Source organism: Neltuma alba, unplaced genomic scaffold (genome assembly GCF_004799145.2).
Source record: "Neltuma alba isolate B1F8T4 unplaced genomic scaffold, ASM479914v2 tig00012162_pilon, whole genome shotgun sequence".
In the NCBI taxonomy this organism is placed as follows: domain Eukaryota; kingdom Viridiplantae; phylum Streptophyta; class Magnoliopsida; order Fabales; family Fabaceae; genus Neltuma; species Neltuma alba.
In genome coordinates, this window is record NW_021636709.1 from 1 (window position 1) to 26,814 (window position 26,814).

General features: G+C 39.8%; 3 protein-coding genes and 2 pseudogenes across 4 annotated transcripts; 1 reads left to right on the forward strand and 4 right to left on the reverse strand.

Annotated features, from left to right (window-relative positions):
- Positions 1-4: 4 nt before the first annotated feature.
- LOC114723915 (cellulose synthase A catalytic subunit 6 [UDP-forming]-like) lies at positions 5-6,720 on the reverse strand (annotated as a pseudogene).
- A 3,790-nt stretch (positions 6,721-10,510) lies between these two features.
- LOC114723918 (WD repeat domain-containing protein 83-like) lies at positions 10,511-12,063 on the reverse strand. 2 transcript variants are annotated; one of them, XM_028910168.1, is made up of 4 exons: positions 11,627-12,063; positions 11,440-11,542; positions 11,237-11,346; positions 10,511-11,156 (listed from the first exon to the last, which is right to left on the reverse strand). In XM_028910168.1, exons 1-4 carry the CDS (start codon positions 11,686-11,688, stop codon positions 11,054-11,056), a joined length of 378 nt encoding a protein of 125 aa, XP_028766001.1. In that variant the 5' UTR covers positions 11,689-12,063; the 3' UTR covers positions 10,511-11,053. The 2 variants fall into 2 exon arrangements, 1 of the variants encoding a protein (XP_028766001.1); XR_003738281.1 differs by having other exon boundaries at positions 10,511-11,346; positions 12,014-12,058.
- A 746-nt stretch (positions 12,064-12,809) lies between these two features.
- On the reverse strand, positions 12,810-18,909 carry LOC114723916 (cellulose synthase A catalytic subunit 6 [UDP-forming]-like; annotated as a pseudogene).
- Positions 18,910-24,127: 5,218 nt separating this feature from the next.
- Positions 24,128-25,634, forward strand: LOC114723919 (egg cell-secreted protein 1.4-like). Its single transcript, XM_028910169.1, has one exon. The coding sequence runs from the start codon at positions 25,116-25,118 to the stop codon at positions 25,458-25,460; it is 345 nt and encodes a 114-aa protein (XP_028766002.1). The 5' UTR covers positions 24,128-25,115; the 3' UTR covers positions 25,461-25,634.
- Positions 25,635-26,104: 470 nt separating this feature from the next.
- On the reverse strand, positions 26,105-26,502 carry LOC114723917 (probable mannitol dehydrogenase; the record flags this gene model as incomplete). Its single annotated transcript, XM_028910167.1, is given in 1 exon segment — positions 26,105-26,502. A coding segment is annotated over 1 exon segment (214 nt), but the record flags the coding sequence as incomplete, so codon positions are not given.
- Positions 26,503-26,814: the final 312 nt, after the last annotated feature.

The window sequence follows — 26,814 nt, forward strand, 5'->3', positions numbered from 1 at the left end:
AGCCATACCAGATTGGGCAATGTCTGCTCAAGAAAATCTCAACAGAACCAAGTGCCCACCGAAGAACCTGGTGTAGACGATCTGAAAGGTTTATGGGAGCTGACCCTTTGAATGCAGGCCGCTTAGGTATGCAATAAACAGATCTCCAACCATGGCAGTGCATTTTAAATCCAGTCAAGATATCCTCCGTGACAGAGCCATATATCCAACCAACCTGATGATGGGTCAAAAAATTTTAGGATCAAGATAGTTGATGAGAAAATGCATATATGTTTTTTTCCATTACTCTTCAGCACATACCTCTTTTCCCCATTCAGTTTTGTCTTCATAGCCACAGCTGATGACCTGGATAGCTTCTTTTAGAAGAGATGAACGACTGACATTTGGTGCAAGTCCCCATTTTCCAGAAGGGTGGAGCCTACAAACACAGGGGATTGCCCAAATCTCTTCTCCAACTTCATTTGAGTCAAATTAGTTGAGTTATCACCCTTAGCTCCTGCCCAAAAAATCATAAAATAAAAACTCCATCACTATCTTTCTAACTTCACAAATGTTCAGATTGCAAGAATCGCAGTTCTAAAGATCCACCTCCAATTCCCTCCTCAATGTTTTCTAGTGCATGTATCTGCTTCGATGCATCCCCAAGCTTCACCTTCTTCTTTGTCTCCTTTTTGGACTTCACATTCTTTTTCTTTCTAAAGCAGCAGCAAAGGCAGCAACACCATTTTGGCCAGCAGTTGCATGTTTTGCTGGGCCGCTTCTTCTTGGCAGGTGCATCATATCCATAGAGTGCTTGCCTTCTGAAAACACACCCAGTTCCAACATAAATTGGTCCTTGCAAGCCATCCAATCCTTTCATGTTGATCTGTTTTCAATTGAAAAATTAGTGATTTCCAAAATAAATAGGTAAAGAAAGTAGTGAAACAGGCAATGCCACAGGAAAAATAGAACTTACATCAAAAAATACAACATTTCTGTTAGAGTATCGGTCATGGCGATCAATTCCATCAAATCTCTGAGGGAATTGCACGTAGCATACTTTTTTCCCAGATTGAGGGTCCATCATAAAACACATAGCTTCTCTAAGCGCCTTGCTATTGTTAATGTAGTGATCACAATCAACATTCAAAAGATAAGGTGCATTTGAGAGGATTGCTGACACTCGTACCTTCACATATTGTAGTTATAAAACATGTCATCCAAGGTACTAGATCATCAACTGCACGAGTTCAAGAATCTTAATAATTTGATACTTACAAGAGCATTCATAGCCCCAGCCTTTTTGTGATGATCAAATCCTGGTCTCTTTTCTCGTGAAACATAAATCAAGCGAGGCAGCTCATTGCCTTCAACATCAGGAACACCATCCTGACCGAGGAATACCTGTTAAAAAAAACAAAAAAACAAAAAAAAAGAACGTCACTTTCATTTCCTGCTTCACATGCAGCATGATAGGAAGAATTCAGTCCACTAATAATGTGAAGATGGGCTTAAGCTAGTCTAATTGGATTGCAAGGAGGCGGGTCAGCACTAAGCAAGGGGCTTCAACAACTAAGACATCTCTTTCAATGTCACTAAAGACAAGAGTCCTAGTGATAAACCATAATCCAAGAAACAGGAAAGCAATCAACGACTCAGCAGGGCCCAATAATTTCAACCACCATCACATTAAACAAACAAGATTGCACCAGTTAAAAAGACGCAGCATATTACCTGAATCATGCCAGGATGATCTCTCACATTATTTCCAGGCCAAGGAGTCCCATCCTGCATGGTCCATCCATCCTCAGGAACCTTCTGTGCTGTTGCTACCAAACTGTTTATCCTCACCTTGAATTCTTCATATTCCCTCTGTAATACCCAGGAAAGACACGGTCGTGAGTCAAACGTTTCATATTGTTTGCAAATATTAAGCATAAAAAGCAATTTATTTATAAATAAAAGGGTAAAAAGTTTCATACCTTCATTGCTCTCCTTTCCCTGACAAATGCTTGATGTACTTTATTTTTCAGATAGTCAATCTTCTGACAAAAGTACCATTCTGGGGCTCGGGGCTCAATATTGTATTTCTTACAAAAAGGGACCCATTTTCTAGCAAATTCAGATGTCTCAGAAAGCGCTTCAAAAGTGAGCATGGCAGCACCATCATCAGAGACATAGCAAGACACTTTATCAACCGGATAATCAACGGCAAGGATGGAAAGCACAGTGTTTGCAGTTATTAGCGGAGGTTCTTTTGAGGGATCAACAGTACTGACAAATACGTCAACACTGGATAACTCAGAAGGCTTTCCTTCTTTTTCATACCTGCACCCATGCAAAAAGCCAATACTGAGAAGCACACTACGATTGAGCAAGAAAAGGTAGAATGGCATAGGCCAGGCACATTAGCGATAAGACGAAATTACAAATAAGGAAACAAAAGGCACTGGCCATGGTCACACCAATTACCTAAGTGATAGCCGATCAAGGTATGTTTCTCGCTGTATTGGGTACCACTTTGGAAACTGATCCATAATCCAGGATACAGCAAACCATATTTCACATATGACTGATGTCAACCACAGGGCATATGCATCATTGACTGGATGGAGAATTCTATAATGGAAAAAAAGCCCTAGAATCACAAGACGGAGCATTATAATCATTCTGTATGGATTTATCTTGCTTGAAGGAATTGGAAGCTTCCGTGATAGTGGTTGCCTGCCTTCATCCATCCTGATAAAATACATTGAGAAAATCATATTAACAAACAAAAATAAATGACAAGAAATGTGCCGCACAGAATTAGAAAAAATTGAGAAATGACATATAAATCCTACACTCATTAACATTTAAATGATCTAACCACAAAACCTAAAAGCCAACAAAGTAATTATCTCTACCAAATCCAATGGGCTGTATAGCTTGTAATGGCAAGAATTACGGAACGTAGATTCAGAGACATACATTGGCAAATCAGAGTCATCCAACTCATCACCAAAGTTTCCTCCGTTATTTCCTTCATGCTTCACCACCTGGAGTTTGTCACCCTGCCTCTTCTTCCAATCCTCCATCCGGTCTTTCCAACGCACACTTCCATACCCATATACTGCAAGGTCTTTGTTTGGAGCCATAGGCCTAGGTTGCACTATGATAGCAGAAACATCAGCATCGCAAACTCACGGTATAAACAGATAACATGAAAGGTAGAAATGCAAACAAAAAACAATTTACAAGACTTACAAGGAATAGATGGATCATTATAGGGCATGGGATGAACTCTATTTGCATGATTCATAAATGGAGGAACAATTAGAGCATGTCGATCAGAAGATATCTCTGAGTCCTATCATCATAGAAAAATAGTGTCATGCAGCAATTTCTATGACCAGTGTGCAACAAAACCACTTCAAAGGAAAAAGGCAATGTTACAAAAAGGAAAGCTTGCAGATTTACCTCCTCCCATATGTCAAGAGAGGAATTTCAGAATTAAGAGAGGATTCATGTTCCAAATTTCCAGGGATTCCAGACAGGGTTGATTCAGACATTGGGTGTGGGCCCAAAGCATCAGGGTCCCCATAATCAAATTCATTGTCCAAATCATCAATGTCATCCTCATCTTCATCACCTTCAACCCTTGGACTACCTGCAATCCATTTGTTGGTTAACGAACATCCATAAGGGAAGTGCTTAGAAAAGTCAAAGACAAAAAAAAACAACTACAATTTCACCTTTGATGCGCTTGTATCTGGTTTACACTGTGGACAAGCCTGATTTCCCTCCCTTCTTTCATACTCGTAGCAGGGCCGACAAACAGGGAAAGCACATTCATTACAAGCAACAAAGGGCTCCCCGTCCACCGTAATCTCTATCTCATCCCCACAAATCTGACATATTTGTCCACTTAACTCTTGGACAGACTTAATCTGAACAGAAGAAACCAATAAAGGAAAATGTCACATGAACCTGATATTCATATGCACAATTCCAAGTATAACATGCCCAAAGCATACTGCATTAACAAAAATATACCCTTTGAAAAAATTATGAATCTAAGTACTTCGTCAGTTGCACAGATGCGCTCATTAGTAATTTCAATGTGAATCAAAAGTAAACCATACATGACCATAAAATCTTATCAATTCGTAGAAAAAGAGAGGCAATTCTTCAACCCTTATCAATCAATTATGCTTTTAGGCATATATAAACCTATTACCATAAATGTTCAATCGTCGTCTACCACATAATTCAGAAGGGTCAAAACCGTAGCACAATCAATTAAAAGAGACGGACGTAAGCAATCTAGAATGACCTATTAAAAGAAAAAACACAATTGACTGAATAAAAGTGGCTCCTAGCTGCATAAAGGAAGCACCCCCTCTCAACTGTAACATGAATAAGAAAGTAAGCACGAAAGCTTCATCAAAATATAAAAGCCTTTTGGGGACGCCATTTTCGTTGAGAAGTAATGATAGTCATAAGGGATACGAAGCAGACGCCGAGAATCGAGATGACCATGAACCGTTAATGAACCAAGGCAAAGAGGGGGGAAAAAAACGAGGCAAATAATTTTCGTTCGATTTTCGTTCGTGACTAGGATCAGAAGAAAAATTACTCAACAATCGTAGGGGGAAAATGTCTTAGAAACCTGACATCCTGTCTTCCATCAAACCAAAAAAAAGACATAAAAGACTGAAATGCAAATGGATATCCAGCCATCGTCGATAAATAACAATAAAAGTTTCCTGGGCAGCTTACCCGTCCATTCTCATCCGCATTGATCAGGACGAACTCATTCCTGTTGTGAGAACCAGCTATGAGTCGCCTCCGGTGTGCATCACTGACAGCTCTCTAGGTCAACAAGTCTCAAGTCGTCAAATCAAGACGCCCAAATTGGAAACCAATATTCTTCTGAGACTACCCCCACCTGTGGCTCAGATCCGCTATCGCATTGGATGAGACGGTCCAGTACATCAAGCATCACAAAAAAGCCAGACCTCTCATAAGGAAAATCTACAGGATCGAAAATGACTGTTCATCATAAAAGAGATACAAGGAAAAAAAAAAACTCTGGAGGTGCGCTGCTATCAGGATTCATTCACAACCCAAGTCTCCAGTCTCGTTTGTGACCGGACTGGTCCTCGTCTATGGCGAAATTGAGAAAGAGAAGGGGGGCAGGGAGGCAGTGAGTACAAAGAGATGAGGGTTGAGAGTGTGTGGAAACGAAGACGCGTAAGAGAGGAGGAGACACAAAGAAAGGAGGGGACAGAGACAGAGAGATCGAGAAACAATGAATTGAGAGGGATTAAAAAAGGGCAAAATACAGCAAATTTTTCTTAATTGAGTTGGGTGGGGCCCAGATGACGGTGGTGGCGCCGGGTGATGCACCCACCGGAGTTTGGTGAGAAATACTTTTCCCCACTCAGTATTAAAACTTGGAAAACGAAAATTGTGGATAATTTTTCTAAGCCCAGAAAATGTTAACTGTCGGCAGCAAACTCTAAATAGTAGCTTTCCTGTCGTCTTCTTGAGCTGATTGGAAATGTCGAGAACTAAATAACGTGCGTCGAGAGTCACTCTGTTTTCCACTGATTAGCAGCGAAACTACAACTACGGCGAGTCGCGGAGATACGAAGAGGGAGAGGAGATAGGAAGCGCGAAGTTGGATCCGCTCGCGCGCGCGTAGATCGTGTCTTTTTAGCTTTCTCTCTCTACCCTGTACCGAACGGATACAGATCAGTGATTACTCGATTTCATATCGGATGCGGATTCGTTACATGCTACTCCCGAATTCTATTTTTATTTTTTTGTCAGACATTTTTTTTACTCGCCGCTGTTTGTTGTCTGATCTCGCTATCTAATAAAAGTCAACAGTAATTAGCTGTCTCCTTTCCTACTTCATTCATTCTTTTACTTTCTTTTTTTTTTGGGCATTGCCTGCTTATGGGCTCTTCATATCTACAAATAATTTTGAATTCGTAATCACATTTCACGCCACGAGAATTTAATTGTGTTTGCCTCTTACACATAAAAAGGAAGACTGTCATCTGCAAAGGAACCTCGATAGAGGTCGAGATTATAGGTTTAATTAATAAAGTAATGAGCTAATTATATTGGGTTTGGTCATAATGGGTTCCTTACCATTGAAAATGAAAACGTGCCATTCGCTTTATTTGTCAATGGCAGAGATTGGTTTGCCGCCATGCTAAGGACGGTTGATGCTGTTTGACTGAGTATTTTATATGATCAAACCATATTATAGGAATTTTTTTAATAATTTTATAACTTAGTGACATAAATACTCTAAATATATTATACGGCGTATTGAGACAAAATTGTACAGAAATTCAGTTTTTTTCCCGGTGATATGTACAAGGAGATGGCGACGCTTCAACCAAGATATATGATACTAAAACTTGATCAGTTTAACAAAACAGAAAAAGGAATAAATGTGTGTAAATCGGATCGGACCGGTCAGGTCAGATCGGAATCCAGTGAACTAGTCAACTGGCCTATATGATCAACCCCTGTAAACCAGAAAAATGACCCAGAGTGATTCAATCCAACCCGAGAGTAACCCAGTCCAATCCGATTGGTTTGGTGGATTAACCCGGTTGCCTCTTTCTTTTTTTATTTTAAATAATACTATATTTGGTCATTAATACAATACTTTATTTGACTTTTATTTTGCTCCTAAATAAAAAATCTAAATTTACTTTGTTTCTCATATTTATCCATTCTGACTAATAAACTTGAGTAGCAGGGATATTTTAGGAAAGATAACACGTATTTATTACAAATAACTAATTTAACTTATTTCTTAATTTACTCAAACTAGTCAACTATATTTAAGACCGGAGGTAGTATTTTGATGAATTTTTGTCTTTATTTTTTGGTAGTTGATAATTCTTACTTGGTGATTGAAGGAATATGGGAAAGAATATTTTGTTATCATATATCTATTTTGATATCTTGCTTGGATCAATACCTGATTTTAATAATATGAGGTTATGATTTCAATTTGTCAGAGGAATTACATAAAAGATTGGAAAGAAATTGTAAGTATATGATTATTTTATCAGTAATTCAATGTACTAAATTGATATTTAGTTCTATGATGGTTTGATGAAAATTTATATTTTTTTATTTTTTTTATTTTATCAGGTTAGCTTCGATCTAACCAGCTAACTTTTAACCCATTATCTCGACTGATTTAATTACCAATCCGGTTTTTAATATTTTGGATGCAACAATGCTTACATACACGAGTTTTTTTTTTGGGCCAATCATATACAAGTACTCCTCCGGTCCTAATTATAAGACCCAATTGATTTATTTGAGGAGATTAAGGAAGTAAGTTAAGTTGGTTATTTATAATAAATAAGTGTTGTCATTCCTAAAATATCCTTGCTAATAAGTTATTGGCTAAAAACTATTATTATTAGAAGGATTATCTTGGAAAAAAATATATAAATATAAGAGACAAATGGATTGGGGTCTTATAATTAGGACCAAATAAAAAGTCAAATGGGGTCTTATAATAAGGACGAGGAGTATATTGAATCGACTGGTCAGATCCGGAATTATAAATGGTCGAACTGTTCGGGTCCACAGTTTATTGATCATGAGCTCTGAATGATCCTATTCGTTATGTTTAACCAAGTGACATGTTTGTTGGGGAAAAAAAAAAAACCAAGTGACATGAGCTGGCCAACCTCTCCATAATTATTACTCCCTTTAAATATTATGGGTTCCAAACAAATAATGAAATCACCTTTTTGCTCTTGTCATCATCGTTATCTCACAAACTAAACAAACCCACTATTTCTCAGGAATAAGAAGAGGGAAGAAAATAAAATATCAAGTGTATTCTTCTTAATTCAAATGATGCAATAACCACATTCACCACTCATATAAATGTGGGATGTTTTGTATATTTAAATAAAATAATTATTATTGACTAATATATTCACCACATGCACAAACGAACCATAATTTTAAGAAAAACCGTAAAAAAAAAGACCACCAAAATAAAAAAATTACAAATAAGGATCCGTAGTATGTATTCTGATAACAATAATATTGGCTTTGAATAAATAAATCCTTATGGCAATGTTTTAATTTCAACGGTTTTTTTTTTTTTCATTTTCCTTAATTGCAATCGGCAGGCACCGTAATGAATGGGGTGCTGCGTTTTGTGGACCCCGTGAGAGAGAGAGAGAGAGAGAGAGAGAGATTTGTGTGTGTTGGGTACGCTGTGTTTGTTGAATGAATTAATTAATAGCAGTACATGAGCATGGAATAATGTGTCAGTTTTGGTGCCACATGGGCATTCCGCTGTCGGTGGCATTACATAATTCTCAATTTCCAATAGAGTCCTTGTCCTGATTTTATAAAAAGATCGCCCCACAGTCAAGCACACTGCATCCTTAAATAATTATTTTATAAATATAAAAAAATTAGTTAAATTAGTAATAAGTGTTATGTTTTTTAAAATATCCTTATTAATTATAGACATTGGAATTAAAACTCTTTAATACGTGGGATCATCATATAGAGATTACTTTGGGAAAAATGAGTAAGTATAAAAAATAAAGTGAATTGAAATCTTATATTTAAGATTAAATCGAACCTCTAAATAATTCTTATATTTAAGATTAGAGGTAGTATCATATAACACTGGAATTTGTTGGGGCCTCCAGGTTCGGTTTAAGGATATCAAGAAGCACAAGATTATGAGTTCAATCCTCTTGTGAGTGTGTGTGGACTCCCTCTATAAGGTGATAATTGATTTAAAAAGGGGGGGGGGGAGAGACCAAGGGATTAAAAATGCAAAGGAAAGAGTGATCACGCGAGAAAATTACCATCAGGTATGTATGGATGTAAAAGTAACATAGAAGGGCGACGTAACAGTGACATTCATTGAATGTGTCTGCCTGGGACGAGTATATTGCTCCAGAATTTGTCAGGTAGCTTCATGTGCAAGGAGGGGGCAAAAAAAAAAAAAAAAAGGAGGAAGGGCCTTTGATTCTTTGAACATGGGAGTGATAAAATTGACATGACATGAGATGATATTAAGGAAGGGGTTGTTTGATGCAATGATATACAAGAGCATCCAAGAAAGTGGTGTATACGAAGCTGGTAAGTGTCATGGCAGAACATGCACGCATGTTAGAATAGAATGGCAAGATGGGATAAAGGATGAGAGGTGTGGCTTCTTGACGGCGGCGGCGTCGTGGAGCCATGTGGTCAAATGCATCTAATAAAGTCATCAAAGAAGGGAGAGCCCTCTTGCTTGCGTGGCATTAATCAGAGCTGTGAGATGCAGTATATACTATCTCATATCTTAATTATAAAATCTTATTATAATCTTTAAATAAAATTTTATAATTCCGGTCAAAAAAAAAAAAAATTTTATAATTAGAAGGCGATGCATAAAAAATTGTAGTCATCTGTACAAGACATAGGCTCGTGAGTTCTAGAAAAGAGATGCAGGAGAAAGTTTTTTTTTTTTTGGTGACACGTGTTTTCTTTTTAGGAGGGGACGCGTTTTGTGATCATTGTCACTCTAACCCGCATCCATCATTCACTCATCACCATATCAGCACTATAACTAATTGCAAGATTATTTATAATGAATTTTATCCTTTCACAATTCTGCGTAAAGTGAGTATATTTTTCTTATCTGGTCAAAAATATATATATTTTTAATGCAATGCGAAGGAACAAGAGGTTTAAAGGCAATGAAATCTACAACGATGATATGCTAGTGCTGTGCAATGCTAGTCCCACAAGATTTTAGGGGGAGAAAGAGAAGAGAAGGAGGGTTAATGATTTTGGGGGAAAGGAATGGGAACATGACACGTTGAACACATGTGAACGAGGGGGACGCTCCCGCATCGTCTCCCTCATCTCTCTCTCTCTCTCTCTTCAGACACTCAAGTTTTTCATTTAGATATTTAGTGAATTCATTTACTAAGTCAAAATATGATGATGAGCGGACAGTTACGGGAGGAAGGGGATGGGGACACCCGACCCGAGACTAACAGGGTTGGAGGAGGGGCAGAAATGTAAAAGAGGCAGGAAAACGAGGGGCAGATGGCGAGAGGTGAGTTGACCGGAGAAGGCAGACAAGTGGAAGCAGAAGCGACAAACTCCTCTTTTACTTTACTTACTCCCAGCTCAGCGCCAGCTGTTCCTGCCCCCTCCCTCTCTCCATTCACCCCCCAGTATATACCTAATGCATGCTGCTACCGTGTAATCTTCCCCGCGACAAGAATCTCAATCCCGCGCCATGCCCTCGTTCCTTTTCATCAGCCTTCCCCTCCATTTTTTTTTTAATTTCTTTTAACTAACAACGGCTCCTCCTGCAATCCATCCATCTTTTGCTGTTAAATTAATCTTATTTTATTATAGCGGTTTTCAACTATTTTCTTAAACAACAAAAGTAGTTGAATGACCAAAAAAAAAAAATCAGCTTAATTTTCTTTCGGGTTTCCACAGTTCATCTTCTTTTTCCTCGTTCCAATTTTGATAAATACTATCCATCGAAAAATCTCGGACTTCCTTAACCTTTTACAAAGCATGGGCATTTAAGATCTATCAGCATTTGTTTACAAGACATAATGTCCCAACCAACTTTCTCGCTGTGTACGTACGAAAACCGAGCACATCATCATCCCTTCTGTTGCGTTGTTGTTGTTGTTTAGGTAGGGTGGTGCCGCTTGGAACAAAGTGTCGGTGACTTGGTGTTGCTTGCTTCTCTGTCCTGTATCTTGTCTTTTCAGGTTCCGTAAAAATATCTGAAATTGAGTGGTTTGCCTATTATATCAATATATCATGTGGGAGGGAAGGCACATTAGCATATGGCCTCTGCCTTCTCGATGCCCCAAACGATCCATGATCGGACAAATTCTGATTCCTCCTCCAAAATATGCCTTCCCTCTATGTCTGCACTTTTATACCCTTCCCCTCCCATATTTCACGTCCTCCTGTTGCATTCAGCATTTAAAAACAAAAACCAAAAGTAAGCAACCATATGGTTTATACGAGTTCCAAATCTTTTCCTGCTTTATTCGTATATCGCACGTGATTGACTTGATCCTATCAAATATTCGTCATACCCTACTGGCAAATGCCAAAAATTCTCGATCCACATGGGCGTCGGAGTATCACTGATGATGAGTGTAGCAACCGCTTGAGAGTTACGCCAAATTATGTTAGGGAATACAATACACCACATACGTATGCACACCTGAATCGGCTCGGTGTGCTGTGGGATCTGCAGTCCAAAGCACGCAACGATTGATCATAGCCAGCTGAAACTACAACAGATGCGTGCTTATTGAGCTTTACAGCATTTACCTAAATGAAAAATGATCAACCAGAAACCAAGTGACGAGGTGGTGAGCGTGAGAAGAAAACGCCCGGGTCATATAAGAAAAGTAACAAACATACCTCCCCATCATGGCCCCGAAATTTTCGAATTACACGTCCCGTAGCCACGTCCCAGTAAAAGATCTGTCGATCCCCACCGCATGAACATAACTTGGAGTTGTCCCTATGGTAAATGACGATGTTAGCATTCGAGACGGACAATGGGGTGAGAAGCAACGTGAAATAGATGGCATGTAGTCGTAATTACGTTTTCAATTTCCTCTCGTCATCTAATGAAGAGCTATATTCATACATGGACTTCAGGAACATGTTTAAAATGCATACAAGTATAACACCAGGACCACCGGCCGCAGCTCCCCGGGACTCGCATCAGTGAACTTCTAGGACAAGGCACTATTAAGAAAAACAGGAGTTAAAGGATCATTTTGTTTCTTCTACTTAAACTTACCTATGTTTGTGCTCCTAAATCACAACATTCATAATTCCCCTGTGGATGTTCAAAAGACTACTGCAGCATTCCATGATAGGCTGGTTTTCAGGTCAGCTAACGTACCCAGTACCACGATGTCGATTGACAGACTGGAAAGCTTCATCCTAGAGCAGATATAAAGAGAGGGTGGGAATAAGAAGGTACAAGGTGACATGGACATCGCGGACTTCACGGCCGTGGGATTTGTAGGGGGCCTTGATGCGAATGCCACGGTGGGGATTCCAGAGACGGCTGGTACGGTCTTTGCCGCAACTCAAGCAATAATTACGTTAACCTCCTTCCGCCACGCTCATTTTTGGCTCCGAAAACGGTTCCAGTATAGGAGGGAAGGACGGCTGAACCGAGTATCCAAAAGTGAACAGCTTTCGGCCTGACGAAGGAACCAGATTCTTTCACGTCGTTTGTCGCTGCCATAAAACGCAGGCTCTATACCTGCAATCTACGCCGCATTGGGTGCAGATTTATAATAATAATAATACGCTGTATAAAAAAGAAACAACTAGATTTACCGTGGATTATAACTAATACATCTGATTGCGCATTTTTGTGAGATCGAGAGGCTGTTTGAATTAGTTTTCTAAAAGCAATTTAAGAGTTTAAAATAAATATGCGAAATTTTTTTTATCTTAACTTGTTAAGTGCTTATAAGGATGCCAAACTCTCCCTTCACCGACCAAGAGTTTCTCTTCATTGTAACCCCGGGCGGTCCTCCGCATTGATCTGAAAACGCGAACATACAAACTACACAGCTTATCCAGGGATACCTCGTAAGATCGAAGCGTCAAACAACCAATTACCATTTGAGGGTCATACGTGCCACACTCTTAGCCAATGATATCTTTTATTCAGGTATATAAATCAGCATTTAATGATGCAGCCCTGGGATACACTTGAGAGGACAAGAACCATACTTTAACAAAGGGCAACTCGATCGAGACTCTGAAGTGAAGATCCCTCAATTTGAGAAGGGAAATATTTATCATTCAATGTTCTTGTAAAAATACAAAGAAACTGGAAAAAAGAAAAGAGAATGACACTTAAACCGCCCTCCCCCCAAAAAACCGAAATGTAATAAAAGAATAAATGGAAAACCCACTATTATAGGTAACAATATGTCAGCCTTCGTTCCACTTTATCTACAAATCCCAAAAGTACAACTTGCATCCAAAAATTCATGCAACACCACCACGCGTGTTGGTATCTAGTGAAATTGCTTCTTCCACCAAGCAAGGCAGCCAGGCGCAGTCCAGCTGAAACACTTCTTCAGCCGTTTATTTATGAATCTTCACAATTCAATCCACAAATTTCTAACACAGGTCCGTCTCTCGAAACAAATGGGTTGATTCGAACCCACATAAGAGTTAAGATGGAAGCCAGCAGGATTGACCAGACCAACACTATAGTCGGCATCCGGTCTTGCTTTCCCAGCAAACCCTTCAGGAATGGGTACAGATGGAGGATGACCCAGAGGGCAAAGAATAACCTTCCGAAGAGGGGACCCCATGAGTCATACCCATTGTTTATGGCATCTGAGACACCAACCACAACCCCGACAATATTTATGATCAATAATGTAGTAGGAGGGATTAAGAGTGAAGTCCACTTGAAGATGTAGAGCTCTGAAAATTCTCCATCATCAGCAGCTTTCGATGTAACAGTGAAATTTGTGTCCACACCAGCCAAACCTTCAGTAAACCCTGGAAGAGTGCAAAAAGATGAGAAGAAACACCTCCAATAACCCAGAATTGTTCATTTCTCCACCAATCATCTATGCCGACACCACCCCACTGCATCTCAAGAATACCAGTTGCTGCAATGGATATGAAGAGGGCCATGAAGATAAGACTTGCATAATTGCTAATCTGCAAGTTAAGATACATAGAAAGTGTTAGTAACCACATCACCCTTTTAGCTTTTATTTGAAGACCAAAAAGCTTGAAAGCATCTCTTGTTTTTAACAACAGAATTAGTAATTAGTAAATAATGAAATACAAAGCAATACCTCAGGCACTATAAATTTTCCGGTCAAAAGGCATATAGCTGGTAGAGTACAGTAAACAAGCAACGGAAGGGAAGTCCATGGATACACAACGGAATTGATATAAGAAAATCGCTCCAACCAGTTTAACCCACCACCATAGCCATACCAGACCGGGCAATGTTTGCTCAAGAAAATCTCAACTGAACCAAGGGCCCATCGAAGAACCTGGTGTAGACGGTCTGAGAGGTTGATGGGAGCTGATCCCTTAAATGCAGGCCGCTTGGGGATGCAATAAACAGATCTCCAACCATGGCAATGCATTTTAAATCCAGTCAAGATATCTTCTGTGACCGAACCATAAATCCAACCAACCTGATGATGCATAAAAAATTGTTAGGAAATAGAAAGATTGATTAAAAAATGCAAACGTTTTTTATTTACTCTTTTAAGCATACCTCTTTTCCCCATTCAGTTTTGTCTTCATAACCACAGCTGATGACCTGGATCGCTTCTTTCAAAAGAGATGCATGACTCACAGTTGGTGGAAGTCCACCGTTTTCCAAAAGGGTGGAAGCAACAAACACAGGAGACTGCCCAAATCTCTTCTCCAGCTTCATTTGATTGAGATCAGATGTGCTCCCCTCCTTGACTCCTGCAAAAGAAACTCCATTAGCATCTCACAATTTTGTACCGCATGCATATTTTGATACAGAGGACGGCCATCATAATGATTAATATTAACCTTCAGTTCCTTCAATATTTTCAAGTGCATGAATCTGCTTTGACGCATCCCCTAGCTTGACCTTCTTTGTCCTCGTTTTGGACTTCCCATTCTTTTTCTTTCTAAAGCAGCAGCAAAGGCAGCAGCACCATTTTGGCCAGCAGTTGCATGTTTTGCTAGGCCGCTTCTTCTTGGCAGGTGCGTCATATCCATACAGTGCTTGCCTTCTGAAAACACACCCAGTTCCAACATAAATTGGTCCTTGCAAGCCATCCAGTCCTTTCATGTTGATCTGTTTTCAATTGGAAAATTAGTGATTTCCAAAATAAATAGGTAAAGAAAATAGTGAAACAGGAAATGCAACAGGAAATATAGAACTTACATCAAAAAATACAACATTTCTGTTAGAGTATCGGTCATGGCGATCAATTCCATCAAATCTCTGAGGGAATTGCACGTAGCATACTTTTTTCCCAGACTGAGGGTCCATCATAAAACACATAGCTTCTCTAAGCGCCTTGCTGTTGTTAATGTAGTGATCACAATCAACATTCAAAAGATAAGGTGCATTTGAGAGGATTGCTGACACTCGTACCTTCACATATTGTAGTTACAAAAACACGTCATCCAAGGTACTAGATCATCAACTGCACGAGGTCAAGAATGAAAATAATTTGATACTTACAAGAGCATTCATAGCCCCAGCCTTCTTGTGATGATCAAATCCTGGTCTCTTTTCTCGTGAAACATAAATCAAACGAGGCAGCTCATTGCCTTCAACATCAGGAACACCATCCTGACCGAGGAATACCTGTTAAAAAAAAAAAACCCAAACAGAACATTAGTTTCACGTCCAGCTTCTCGAATAGCATGGAAACAAGAATTGAAATGCTACGTGTGAAGATTTCTTAGGCAAGTCTGATTGCAAATCATCCTTGCAGAATAAAAAATTTAACCGAGTCAGAACTTCTAAGGAAAGGATTTCATGAAGGCAAAAAGGGGCTCTACCAATTACCAGACCTCTCTTGCAACATACATGAAGACAAACAAAAATGACTACATGATACGATATAATCCATGAAACGGAAGGGTGATCAACAAATTGCCAGCCAACAATTTTAGCAAACCATTATAATAAATAAATAAGATTGCATCAGTTAAAATGATACATCACATTACCTGAATCATGCCAGGATGATCTCTAACGTTGTTTCCAGGCCATGGAGTCCCATCCTGCATGGTCCATCCATCTTCAGGAACTTTCTGTGCTGTTGCCACCAAACTGTTTATCCGTACCTTGAATTCTTCATAGTCTCTCTGCAAAACACATGGAAAAACACAACCATGAGTGCCAAATGTTTTCGTCTTATTTGTGAAAAATTAAGCATTTAAGAAAAGAGACGAGTAGTAATTTAAAACCTTCATTGCTCTCCTTTCCCTGACAAATGCTGGATGTACTTTATTTTTCAGATAATCAATCTTCTGATTAAAATACCATTCTGGGGCCCGGGGTTCAATATTGTATTTCTTAGAAAACGGGACCCATTTTCTGGCAAATTCAGATGTCTCAGAAAGTGCTTCAAACGTGAGCATGGCAGCACCATCATCAGAGACATAGCAAGCAACTTTATCAACGGGATAATCAACAGCAAGGATCGAAAGCACAGTGTTTGCAGTTATTAGCGGAGGTTCTTTCATGGGATCAACAGTACTAACAAAGATGTCTACACTAGACAATTCAGATGGCTTTCCCTCTTTTTCATACCTGCAGCCATTTCAGAAGCCAATACTGAGAAAACATTCCACAATTGAGCATAAAGAAATGGATCGACATGTAAAACATAAACAAGGTTAAGACGCATGTGGTGCCTTAAATACCTAAGTGACAGCCGATCAAGGTATGTTTCACGCTGTATTGGATACCATTTTGGAAACTGATCCATTATCCATGACACAGCAAACCATATTTCACATATGACTGATGTCAACCACAGGGCATATGCATCATTGACTGGATGGAGAATTCTATAATGGAAAAAAAGCCCCAGAATCACAAGACGGAGCATTATAATCATTCTGTATGGATTTATCTTGCTTGAAGGGATCGGAAGTTTCCGTGATAGTGGCTGCCTGCCTTCATCCATCCTGATAAAATACATTGTGAAAATCTTAGTAGCAGACAAATAAATTAAATGACAAGAACAGGTGGCAGAGCATTAGAAAACTAAATTATAATTCTAATGAACATTTACATAATCCAATGCCACCTAACCATTAACAAAGGTAATAACAAGTTCGAGCGCTAAAATGCTGGTTTGGAACAACTAAAGAATGGATGTAAATAGATGCCCAGTGCCTACAAAAATATCTCAAGGCAAAATGGTTACGCCTTTTTACTACAGAAGAAGCCACCATAAGTTTCAAAGCCAATCATGTAGTATATTCAGAACCATACATAGGCAAATCAGAGTCATCCAAGTCATCACCGAAGTTTCCACCATTATGCCCTTCATGCTTCACCACCTGAAGTTTGTCACCCTGCCTTTTCTTCCACTCTTCCATCCGGTCTTTCCAACGCACACTTCCATACCCATAGACTGCAAGGTCTTTGTTTGGAGCCATAGGCCTGGGTTGCACTACAATAGCAGAAACATCAGGGTCGCAAACTCATGGTATGAACAGATAACATGAAGCATACATCTGCACAAAATAAAAAACTTCAAGACTTACAAGGAATAGATGGATCATTATAGGGCATGGGATGCACTCTGTTTCCATGATTCATATATGGCGGAACAATTAGAGCATGCCGATCAGAAGATATCTCAGAGTCCTATGAAGAACCCAAAGTGCCATGCAGCATTAGTCATTAGCAGCGAGCACTAGTAAATACAAGGAAAAACACTATTTCGACACAAAACTCGCAAACTTACCTCCTCCCCGTATGTCAAGAGAGGAATTTCAGAATTGAGAGAGGACTCATGATCCAAATTTGCTGGGATTCCAGAGACATTGGAATTAGAACCACGACCAGTGTGAAGGCGTCCATCAGACATTTGGTGTGGGCCCAAAGCATCAGGGTCCCCATAATCAAATTCATTGTCCAAATCATCAATGTCATCCTCATCGTCATCACCCTCAACCCTTGGACTACCTGCAATGCATTCATGAGTTAAAGAACATTCATATAGGGAGTAATTAGATAAGTCAACGACACAAACTACAATTTCACCTTTGATGCGCTTGTATCTGGTTTTACACTGTGGACAAGCCTGATTTCCCTCTCTTCTTTCATATTCATAGCAGGGCCGACAAACAGGGAAAGCACACTCATTACAAGCAACAAAGGGCTCTCCATCAACCGTAATCTCAATCTCATCCCCGCAAATCTGACATATTTGTCCACTTAATTCATGGACAGACTTAATCTGCAAAGAAAAAATGGAGAAAGGTCAACATTACAGGCACATGATATTCCAAAAACACATTCAATCAAGTTCAATGAAATAGCACGCCAAAAGGATACTGCATTAAAAACAACATATAGCCTTCATAAAATTTGATACATCTAAATGCTTCGTCCGTTGCACAGATGAGCATGGTAGGAAGACAAAACCTACTTCGTACTCAGTAGTAATTTCAATGAGAATAAAAATCAAACCATACATGACCATCAAATCTTCCCAACTCGTGTCAAAACAACAGCAATTCTTCAAGATCATCAATTAATTAATCATATCTTTATATATGTAGGGAAGTTACACCTAATCTAGAAAATGTTTCACCGTTCTCGACCACATAATCCAGATGGGTCAAATCCGCACTGCACTCAGTTAAAGATGGCCCCAAGCCACCCACAATGAGCCACTAAGAAAACTTCAAATGCAAACTTGACTGGAGTAAGGTGGCCCCTGGACATTGAAAAGAATCATCCCTTCCCAACTATAACATGAACAAGGTAAGCAGAAAACTTGACCACAAGACAAAACTATTTCTGGGATGTCGTTTGAATTGAAAAGTAATAACAGGGCATAAAGGTACCAAATAGAAGCCGCCAAGATAAGCATGGACCACTAATGAACAAAGAAATAAAATCAAAAGCTTAAAATTTCGTTGGTGAAGACATCAAGCCCAAGAATACATAAGAATCCGGAGAGGAAAAGCCCTAGTATGATGTTTTCCATCAAACTGGAGCTACAAGAGTTGGATGTCCATTTCAGAAGGGAATTCACAATGAAGGGTTCCAAGACAGCTTACCCGTCCATTCTCATCTGCATTGATCAGGACGAACTCATTCCTGTTGTGAGAACCAGCGATGAGTCGTCCTCCGGTATGCATCACTGACAACTCAGAGTAAACAACCCCTCAGTCCTCAAATCAAGAAGCCCCAGCTCAAAAGCAATGTTCTTATGAGACTGCTCCCTCCAGTTGCTCAGATCCACTTTCGCATTGGGGAAGAAAGCCCAGGACAGCAAGCATCACAAGAAAGCCAATCCTCTCATAAAGAAAAGAACAAGATCGAAAATGCCTTTAGCATTGAAGATATAGCAGGAAAAAGTCTGGGGGCGTGCTGCTATTTTGATTCTTTGACAAGCTAAGTCTCCACTGTGACCAGGCTGGTCCTAATCTATGGCGAGATTGAGAGAGAGAAAAAGAAGGGGGAAGGGGGGCAGTAAGTACAAAGAGATGAGGGTTGAGAGTGTGTGTGGAGATGAAGACGCGTAAGAGAGAAGGAGATACGAAGAAAGGAGGGGACAAAGACAGAGAGATCAAGAAATAATGAGAGGGATTAAAAAAGGGAGAGGGCCAAGAATATAAAATATTTCAGCGAATTTCTTAATTGAGGTGGTGGGGCCAGAAGATGGCGGTGGCTCTGGGCTATGCACCCACCGGATGCTGGTGAAAAGAACTAAAGAAACTCTCTCCGCTCGGGCGGTAAATCTTGGAGGAAGAAAATTGTCGGTGATTTTTCTATGCCCGGAAAAATTGAATTTTCGCCGGCACAATCCAGACGGGAGCGTTTGTATCGTCTTCTAGGAGTGCTTGGAGATCAAGAAAGTCTGTCACTCCCCCCTGCAGGGTTTAGCTGAGAAACTAAAACTCCAGCGAATGGGAGAGATACGACGGAGAAGGAAGATAGGAGTGAGAGGCGTTGGATTGGATCTGCTCGGGCGGCGGAGACTATTCGTTTAACTCTTTCCCTTTCTTCTCTCTCCACGCTGTGCTGACTGAATGCCCATGTGTTTGAGCATTTGTTGGTATCATACCATTTATTCCTTTTACTACTCTGCGCGCCCATTTTGATTTTTTTTTTTTTTTGCGCCAGTTGTTTCCTTTCGGTTTTTTTTTCTCCCTCTAATGATGAAACTTTTTTTTTTTGGGCTTGTCATGAATCCCTTGTTTGATTAGTAACGGTTTAGTATGAAATAAGAATTTTTAGTAAGAAATAAGAAATTGAGCGTATGATCACATACTCACATTCCGTGAATTACTATCTCCAGTTTAGGCGAAGTGGCCATTACCGATCTGCCATTTTATATTTAAATATAAAATTCAAAGCAGATGCATGTTACATTGTTAGTTACTATTTTTGATGCCATCAACATCATCAGTATCAGTATGTACACATGAAACTTTTTGGCCGAAAACGTAAAAGTGGTAAAACTGGAGTAGAGTACGGAACAAGATTATGTGAGGCAATACCCAAACTGAGACGTCAAGAAAAGCATAAAAGAAAGAGCAAAGATATATACATCTTATTTCTCTAAGTGTACCCAGTACTTAGCATTAACTTTTTAGTTACATCAAATACTATAATTTTTAAAACGATGCATGCATTAAAAATAATATTAACGTGCTGAATGCACCGAAAGATAAAACACATTTGCCCTAAAAAATTGATATGCGAGTTGATGTAGATGCTCCAAGGCGTCAGCCAATTTCTAACAAATTAGTCAACTATAAACAGGGAATTTATATTTATAAATGGTAGAAGAAATCTGGCATCACACAATTTAATACCGGCATTGTTCGTTTTCGGGTTAATTTAATTCAAGGAGGGCGGTATTTGAAAGTAGGAGAGATTAGTAGGGTAGCTAGATTCAGAACAGTGAATTAGATTGGGTCCACTTATTGTTGGTTGCGAAGTGAGTTATCTTACCTGTTATTATTAGGCTAAACCAAACGCTGTGAGCAGGCCAACCTCTCCATAATAATTATTAGTATTAATGTTATGATTTACCGCATACTTCATTTTTTTTGGGGTGAATTTAGAGTAAATTTCAAGGAGGGCGGTATTTGAAAGTAGGAGAGATTGGTAGGGTAGCTAGATTCAGAACAGTTGAATTAGATTGGGTCCACTTATTGTTGGTTGCGAAGTGAGTTATCTTACCTGTTATTATTAGGCTAAACCAAACGCTGTGAGCAGGCCAACCTCTCCATAATAATTATTAGTATTAATGTTATGATTTACCGCATACTTCCTTTTTTTTGGGGTGAATTTAGAGTAAATTTCTCCATTTCTCTGGAGTGAAGGACGGGGAGGAGGAAAATAAAAATCGGAGGAGAGAGGAGAGTCACATACTGGTATTTGGACTAAAAATGTTTGTGATCAATTAATTAATTAATAGTTGGCGGAAGCAATAATGAATGTGGTGTTACTTTATGTGGACCATAGATTTCTGGGTTTTTTAATAGAATAGAATAATGCTTGTGACTCTCGGTCCACATGAGCTTCCCACTGTCGGTGCCACTATACAATTCGACTTTTCTTTTATGTTTGGTTCTATATTCCGGAACCAAGAAGGTCGTTTTCGTCATTTTGAAAGATGTCTATTACACTTAGGCAACAACTGGCCTGTGATTTGCCTCCGATTGGATCTCATGATATCCAATAATTACCCAGATTTTTTCCAATTAAAATAGTATGATATGTACTTTAACTGGGTATACGGCATCCAACTATTTTTTTTCTCCCGGGTCGCCTATTCAATTAAAAAGTTATAAAAGAAAACCTTTCGGCAGAGATCAATTGAGAAATATAATATATTATATATATATGTATACCATAATATGGTACGGGCTGTAACCAAAACGTGATGTATCCCGGATGAGACGTGGGGTTTGACCCTCACCGCGTTTCCGGTCCTAAAAAAAAGGAGACCCTCACCCGGTTGGTTCAAAGGGGTGTTTGGTAAATCAAAACCTATATTTCAGAGTATTTTTTTGTAAAACGAGATAACCTCCTTCATATATTTACTTTGAATCTGTAAAAACACTTCTGAAACTATAATTTGGTTTTAATCTAAAACATCCCAAACGAGATTAGCCAACGGGTTGGAGCAAAGTGAAAAAAGATATAAAGGGGAAAAAAAAGAGAGAAGAAGAAAGAAGAGAAGAAAGAAAGCATAGAATGGGAAGGAAAAGAGTGGAGTAATTAATTAAAGGCCAGGAGGATGTGAAAGCGTGGTGTTTTTTGAGGATGATGTTGATTGATTGGGATGGAAGAGACGCTGAGAGGCCATTAGAAATGGAGTCATAGTAGTTATGCCATCTGGCACGTAATCGTAAAGGTCCTTGCCTCCCTGCGTCGGTGGGTTTTGGTACGGTCAACAGAAGCCGAACAATGGCAGCGGAAACAAAAAGAACCCAGCGGTGAAATGACATTTCATATTTACCATGCTGTAATGTTGGGATGAGTAAATTTGCGGGGCAGAGGAAGGGTACAAATGTAATTCAGGAATGATGAATGATAAGCGAACAGGACGGGCGATTCTGGAGCTGTGAGCTGTCTCCCGGGAACAATGGCAATCCCATCTCGCATTTCTTCAGAGGGTCAACTCCATTGCACATCGTACACTCATATCTCCCTCGCGGATTTAAGCACGGGGCTTTTCAGGCAAATTTTGTACCTTTTTCCTCAACAACTCTTGTGAAATTATGGCTGGAATTGAAACCTGGATGCGTAGCATATACTATTAAGATTACGGGAAGCGTTAGATTATTAGTATGATATGATGCTTGGTGGGTTAATTAAGAGATGAATAGTGCAGAGAAAGAAGCAATTTAATCAATTGACTGATGGGAATAGAAGGGGAAGTGTGACGTGATGGCGACGGAGAGAGAAGAAAATAAGAAAGAAGGGGCGAAGATGGGTGAGATTGAAGAGTTGAGAAAAAGACAGGGTTGGGTGGCAAAGCCAAGGACGAACCCCACCTCCCTTCCAGCTTTTGCCAGCTCACTCCCCGCCTTCTTTTTCACGCACTTGTTTCCATTCACTTTCGTTATTTATTCCCCCCCATAGACATTTGCTTCGTCTGCTTTCTAACTATAGCACAATAATAATCACGTATACGCATTGTACTAAATGTCTTTTATACCACCTCCTGTCTGGATTGCATAAATATGAAATTAAAATTAATTTTAAACTGAGTAACTCCTCATATTTTTTTACTTTAATAGCACAATGCACGAAAGTAACTCCCATAGAAGCTCACTCATAATATATGTGGAATATACGCGCGCATATACATACTTGATTAATTGTGTTCATATTCAATCAATTGATTGCTGGTCAGAAGAAATACTGAGTGGGTTGGTAAGGAATTTGACCCAAAAAATTGAGAAAGAGAGACGCAAGCAAGACTTTTTTTTTTTTTGGGCTGCTTCGGTTTAAAAGGTAAAACGAAAGTGTCGGTGGCTGGGCGTGAGCTCCGTATAGGTGTCTCCAATCTTTTTTGTCTTTTTTATGTTTCATGAAATATGTGATTTTAGGTTGCCTTTCTTTTCTCTTTTATGTTGAGTGGCATCCTATTTATTGCTCTTTCCCTTTTTTCTCTCTCTCTTAATACATTGCCTATGCCCCACAATAATGTCAGGGCAGGCCCTCTTGCTTATTATACCCCGAGGCCCCCAAAATTCTTTTTTTCCCTCCATGTTTCATTATACGCATATTGAATTGAAATATCAGGCTTGCACACAAAAAAAATTGAAATATCAGGCCGAAAAAACACATACGTTGATGCCAAAGGGGATCATCCGTGATGAGCCATCTGCTTCAGAGCTACGCAAAATTATGCGCGGGGAGTAGCAGGTACCACATACTCATACGACATACCGACAACAGGTAGCTGGCAATAAAATTATTAAACCAACTTACACTTCAACAACTTCGAAATTATTCGCATCCAAATATTTTGATTTCACAGCAAAAAAGATTATAAATTGCTCACCAAGATTATAAGTAATGACTTTATAATATTCACAGGATACAATCATGACGATGATAATGACAGCAACCACCACTGATATTGATGTTATCGTGTTTATAATTGGAACCCATCTGTACAAAGGAAGTCCATCTTTTGGGACAAAAAGGGAGGCTCCCGCACTTAGGTTATCATAATCACCACGTACATTCATAGCACTACTATTTTGACGACTTAAAGCAGCCCAAAAAGTATAATTAAATACACATTTATGCATAAAAAGACCTTTCATATTATATTCCACAATTTCTTAACTGAATTTGGATTGGATGGATCTTCTTGGCCGACAAAGAGCGATCGTTTCATAAAATCATCTCAAGACACGAAACACATTGTAAACCATAAGGAGCAACGAGTTCGTTATTCATATTATGTTGGATTCTCATTGGCTGGTTTCTATATAAAATTTGCCGTCGTCGTCCAATATGGGCTCGGGAGACACGTCTGGCTAATTGAGTTCATCAATTTCTGTTTGCACGGGATTTTCCACCAATGGTCAGTCTGTTCTTTCAAATTTTAAACGTTGGGTAATTGAGGATTTTGACAAAGCAAAGGCGTGTCATCACAGCATGGGAAAGTGGCTCGATTGCTGCCTTGTCCAATAAAACGTGACAAATCAGATTATCATATTCACGAAAGAGCGAATTGAGCACAGAGCAACTTTAGGAAAACCGCCAAACTAAACAGCATCTCTGATGACTGGATAATGCTATTGGGAAGACTAGAAAGCGCAAAAACGAAGAACTAGACGGATGAATAGCCCGGCCATGGTGTTCCAGTAACAGCACTTTCACAAGTGGATCCAGCACGAGGACGGACAGTAAAAGTAGCTGTAAAATTAAACGCCTGCTGCAAGTTTCCTTGCACATCGGATGCATTGGCGTGGAGTTGAATCCAAGCGAGTGGCTTTTAAACTGAAAAATAGGGATCATATATTTCCCGGTAGTTAACAAGAAGGGACAAGGGAAGCAGTTAAGCCCAACGATGACTGAATGAAGGCGGGGTTAGTTCTGATGGGCACCGGGCGGTTGGACATGGGATGCAAAGCCCATGGGCCCAAGCTAGCCCATTTATGATTCAGCGAATGCGAGGGGGCCAGGGGCTGTCCGCCTGCAAGACTGTAACCGTCCAGGGATTTGATTGCAGCTTCAATTCTCAGGGATTAATGAAGATAACAGATTCGTGCGTAACTGTCATGATTAGGAATTGAAGAGCGTTATTGAAAAGCTATATAAGTCGGAGGGGGAGGCTTGAAGAGGGAAGAGAGGGGATCGTGCGATGCGAGTAGTGCAGATGGCTGGGAAGCACGTGCTATTGTTGATAGCTCTGACTTATCTTCTGACGGTGTGTGGAGGAGCAGCGAGGGAGCCGAGGGCGGAGGTGGACTGCTGGGGGTCGCTGATGGAGCTGAGATCGTGCACGAATGAGATAATGCAGTATTTGGTGAAGGGGGAGGCAGATATTGGGCCGCATTGTTGTCGGGCCATAACCGTCATAACCCATAACTGCTGGCCTGCTGTTCTCGCCTCCCTCGGCTTCACCGACCACGAGGCCTACATCTTACGAGGTTATTGTGATGCCGCTCCTGCTTTCACTCCGGCGCTCGCCCCTGCCATCCCCTGACTGCTATTCCTTCATCCCATCACCATTCTGTTTTTTAGTTTCTTACGTCAACTTCACTTTGCCCATCGCATCCTGCTTTTGGCATGCCTTCTCAATAAAAACATAACCTTCACTGTGTATTTATCGCGTTAACCTCTCTTTTTTAGTTTGATTTTCGGGCTGGATTACTACTCGTTCCTGCCCACGGGCCCCACTAATTTCTAAGCCATTCTCTCGCAGCATCTTGAAATTCTTAATTATTTAGAATAACCAAATAGTCAAATATAAATTTAAAAACCCTAAATTATTCCTTGTCAGTCTCGAGTTCTCAACACATCGCGTGTTCTTAAACACTCACCAACAATGACGGAGCGCCATCAAAAATGCTGATTGCTGGAATCCGAGAAGGAGGGCGTAAAGGCGAATGCAACTCCCTGGTTCTTGTGTTAGTCCTAAGACTTTGTTTTTCCTTTCTTTTTCTTTTTCGGTCCGTCACGTATCATTGAGTCTTATTTCTTAAACTTCAACCCACGACGTCTAATGAGCCCAAGTTTAGCAATTAGTAGTTTCTCAGAAAAGCCCATCGATCACTGTATCTGGGGCCCACAACATTTTAACTGGGGCCTCACCGATACGATACGGACGAGATGAGGGTCACACGGCGGTAGACAACAAAATGTAACGGAACACAACCATATTCCATATGTGCTCCCTCCGATGACCAAAGCAATAAAAGGTACAATAACAGTTTCTGAAAATTAATTATTCGGTCCTCTTCTGCATAAGTTCACATCTCAGACCTAAAATACTCTGACATCAAGGCCTCCAATTATGAAGCTGGAATTAGCATTATTCTAGCCGCCCTTTTAGGGAGTTAGCCACGTCGATCACGAAGCGATACTTCACATCAGACTTGGCCAGCCTCTCCATGGCAGTGTTGATTTGGTCCAGCCTAATCAGCTCAATATCTGCTCTGATGTTATGCCTTCCACAAAAGTCAAGCATCTCCTGCGTCTCTTTCATTCCTCCAAAGTCACTTCCCCCCACAAGCTTCCGTCCTGCATGCATCACATGACACAATCTCTGATTTTTATTGAGGACCTCCTTACATACACATCTATATGTTCTCACGCCCACATTCATCACATATGTGTTCATGGAAAGTCTGAAATTATATATATATATAATATATATAATAAAAGTGAAATGCAAATTCTTCTATCAAAATTGACAATACTCTGATTGTTCCTCAGCTTCATTTATTATCGTTGAACATCTGGAGCATTTTGCAGTCTTGTTTAGTTTCTAAAACACTCATCACGATGAGAATAAGATATTGTGGGAAAAGAAAAGGCGAATATTTAACCTGAATAGA

Coding starts and splice junctions, on each gene's coding strand:
- LOC114723918 (XM_028910168.1), bottom strand. CDS start 11,688: ATGTTCCTGAAGTCCATGTATGAATATAGCTCTTCATTAGATGACGAG. Junction 11,347..11,439: donor TTCGGGGCCATGATGGGGAG/GTATGTTTGTTA, acceptor TTTTTCATTTAG/GTAAATGCTGTAAAGCTCAA. Junction 11,157..11,236: donor AGCACACCGAGCCGATTCAG/GTGTGCATACGT, acceptor ACTCATCATCAG/TGATACTCCGACGCCCATGT.
- LOC114723919 (XM_028910169.1), top strand. CDS start 25,116: ATGCGAGTAGTGCAGATGGCTGGGAAGCACGTGCTATTGTTGATAGCT.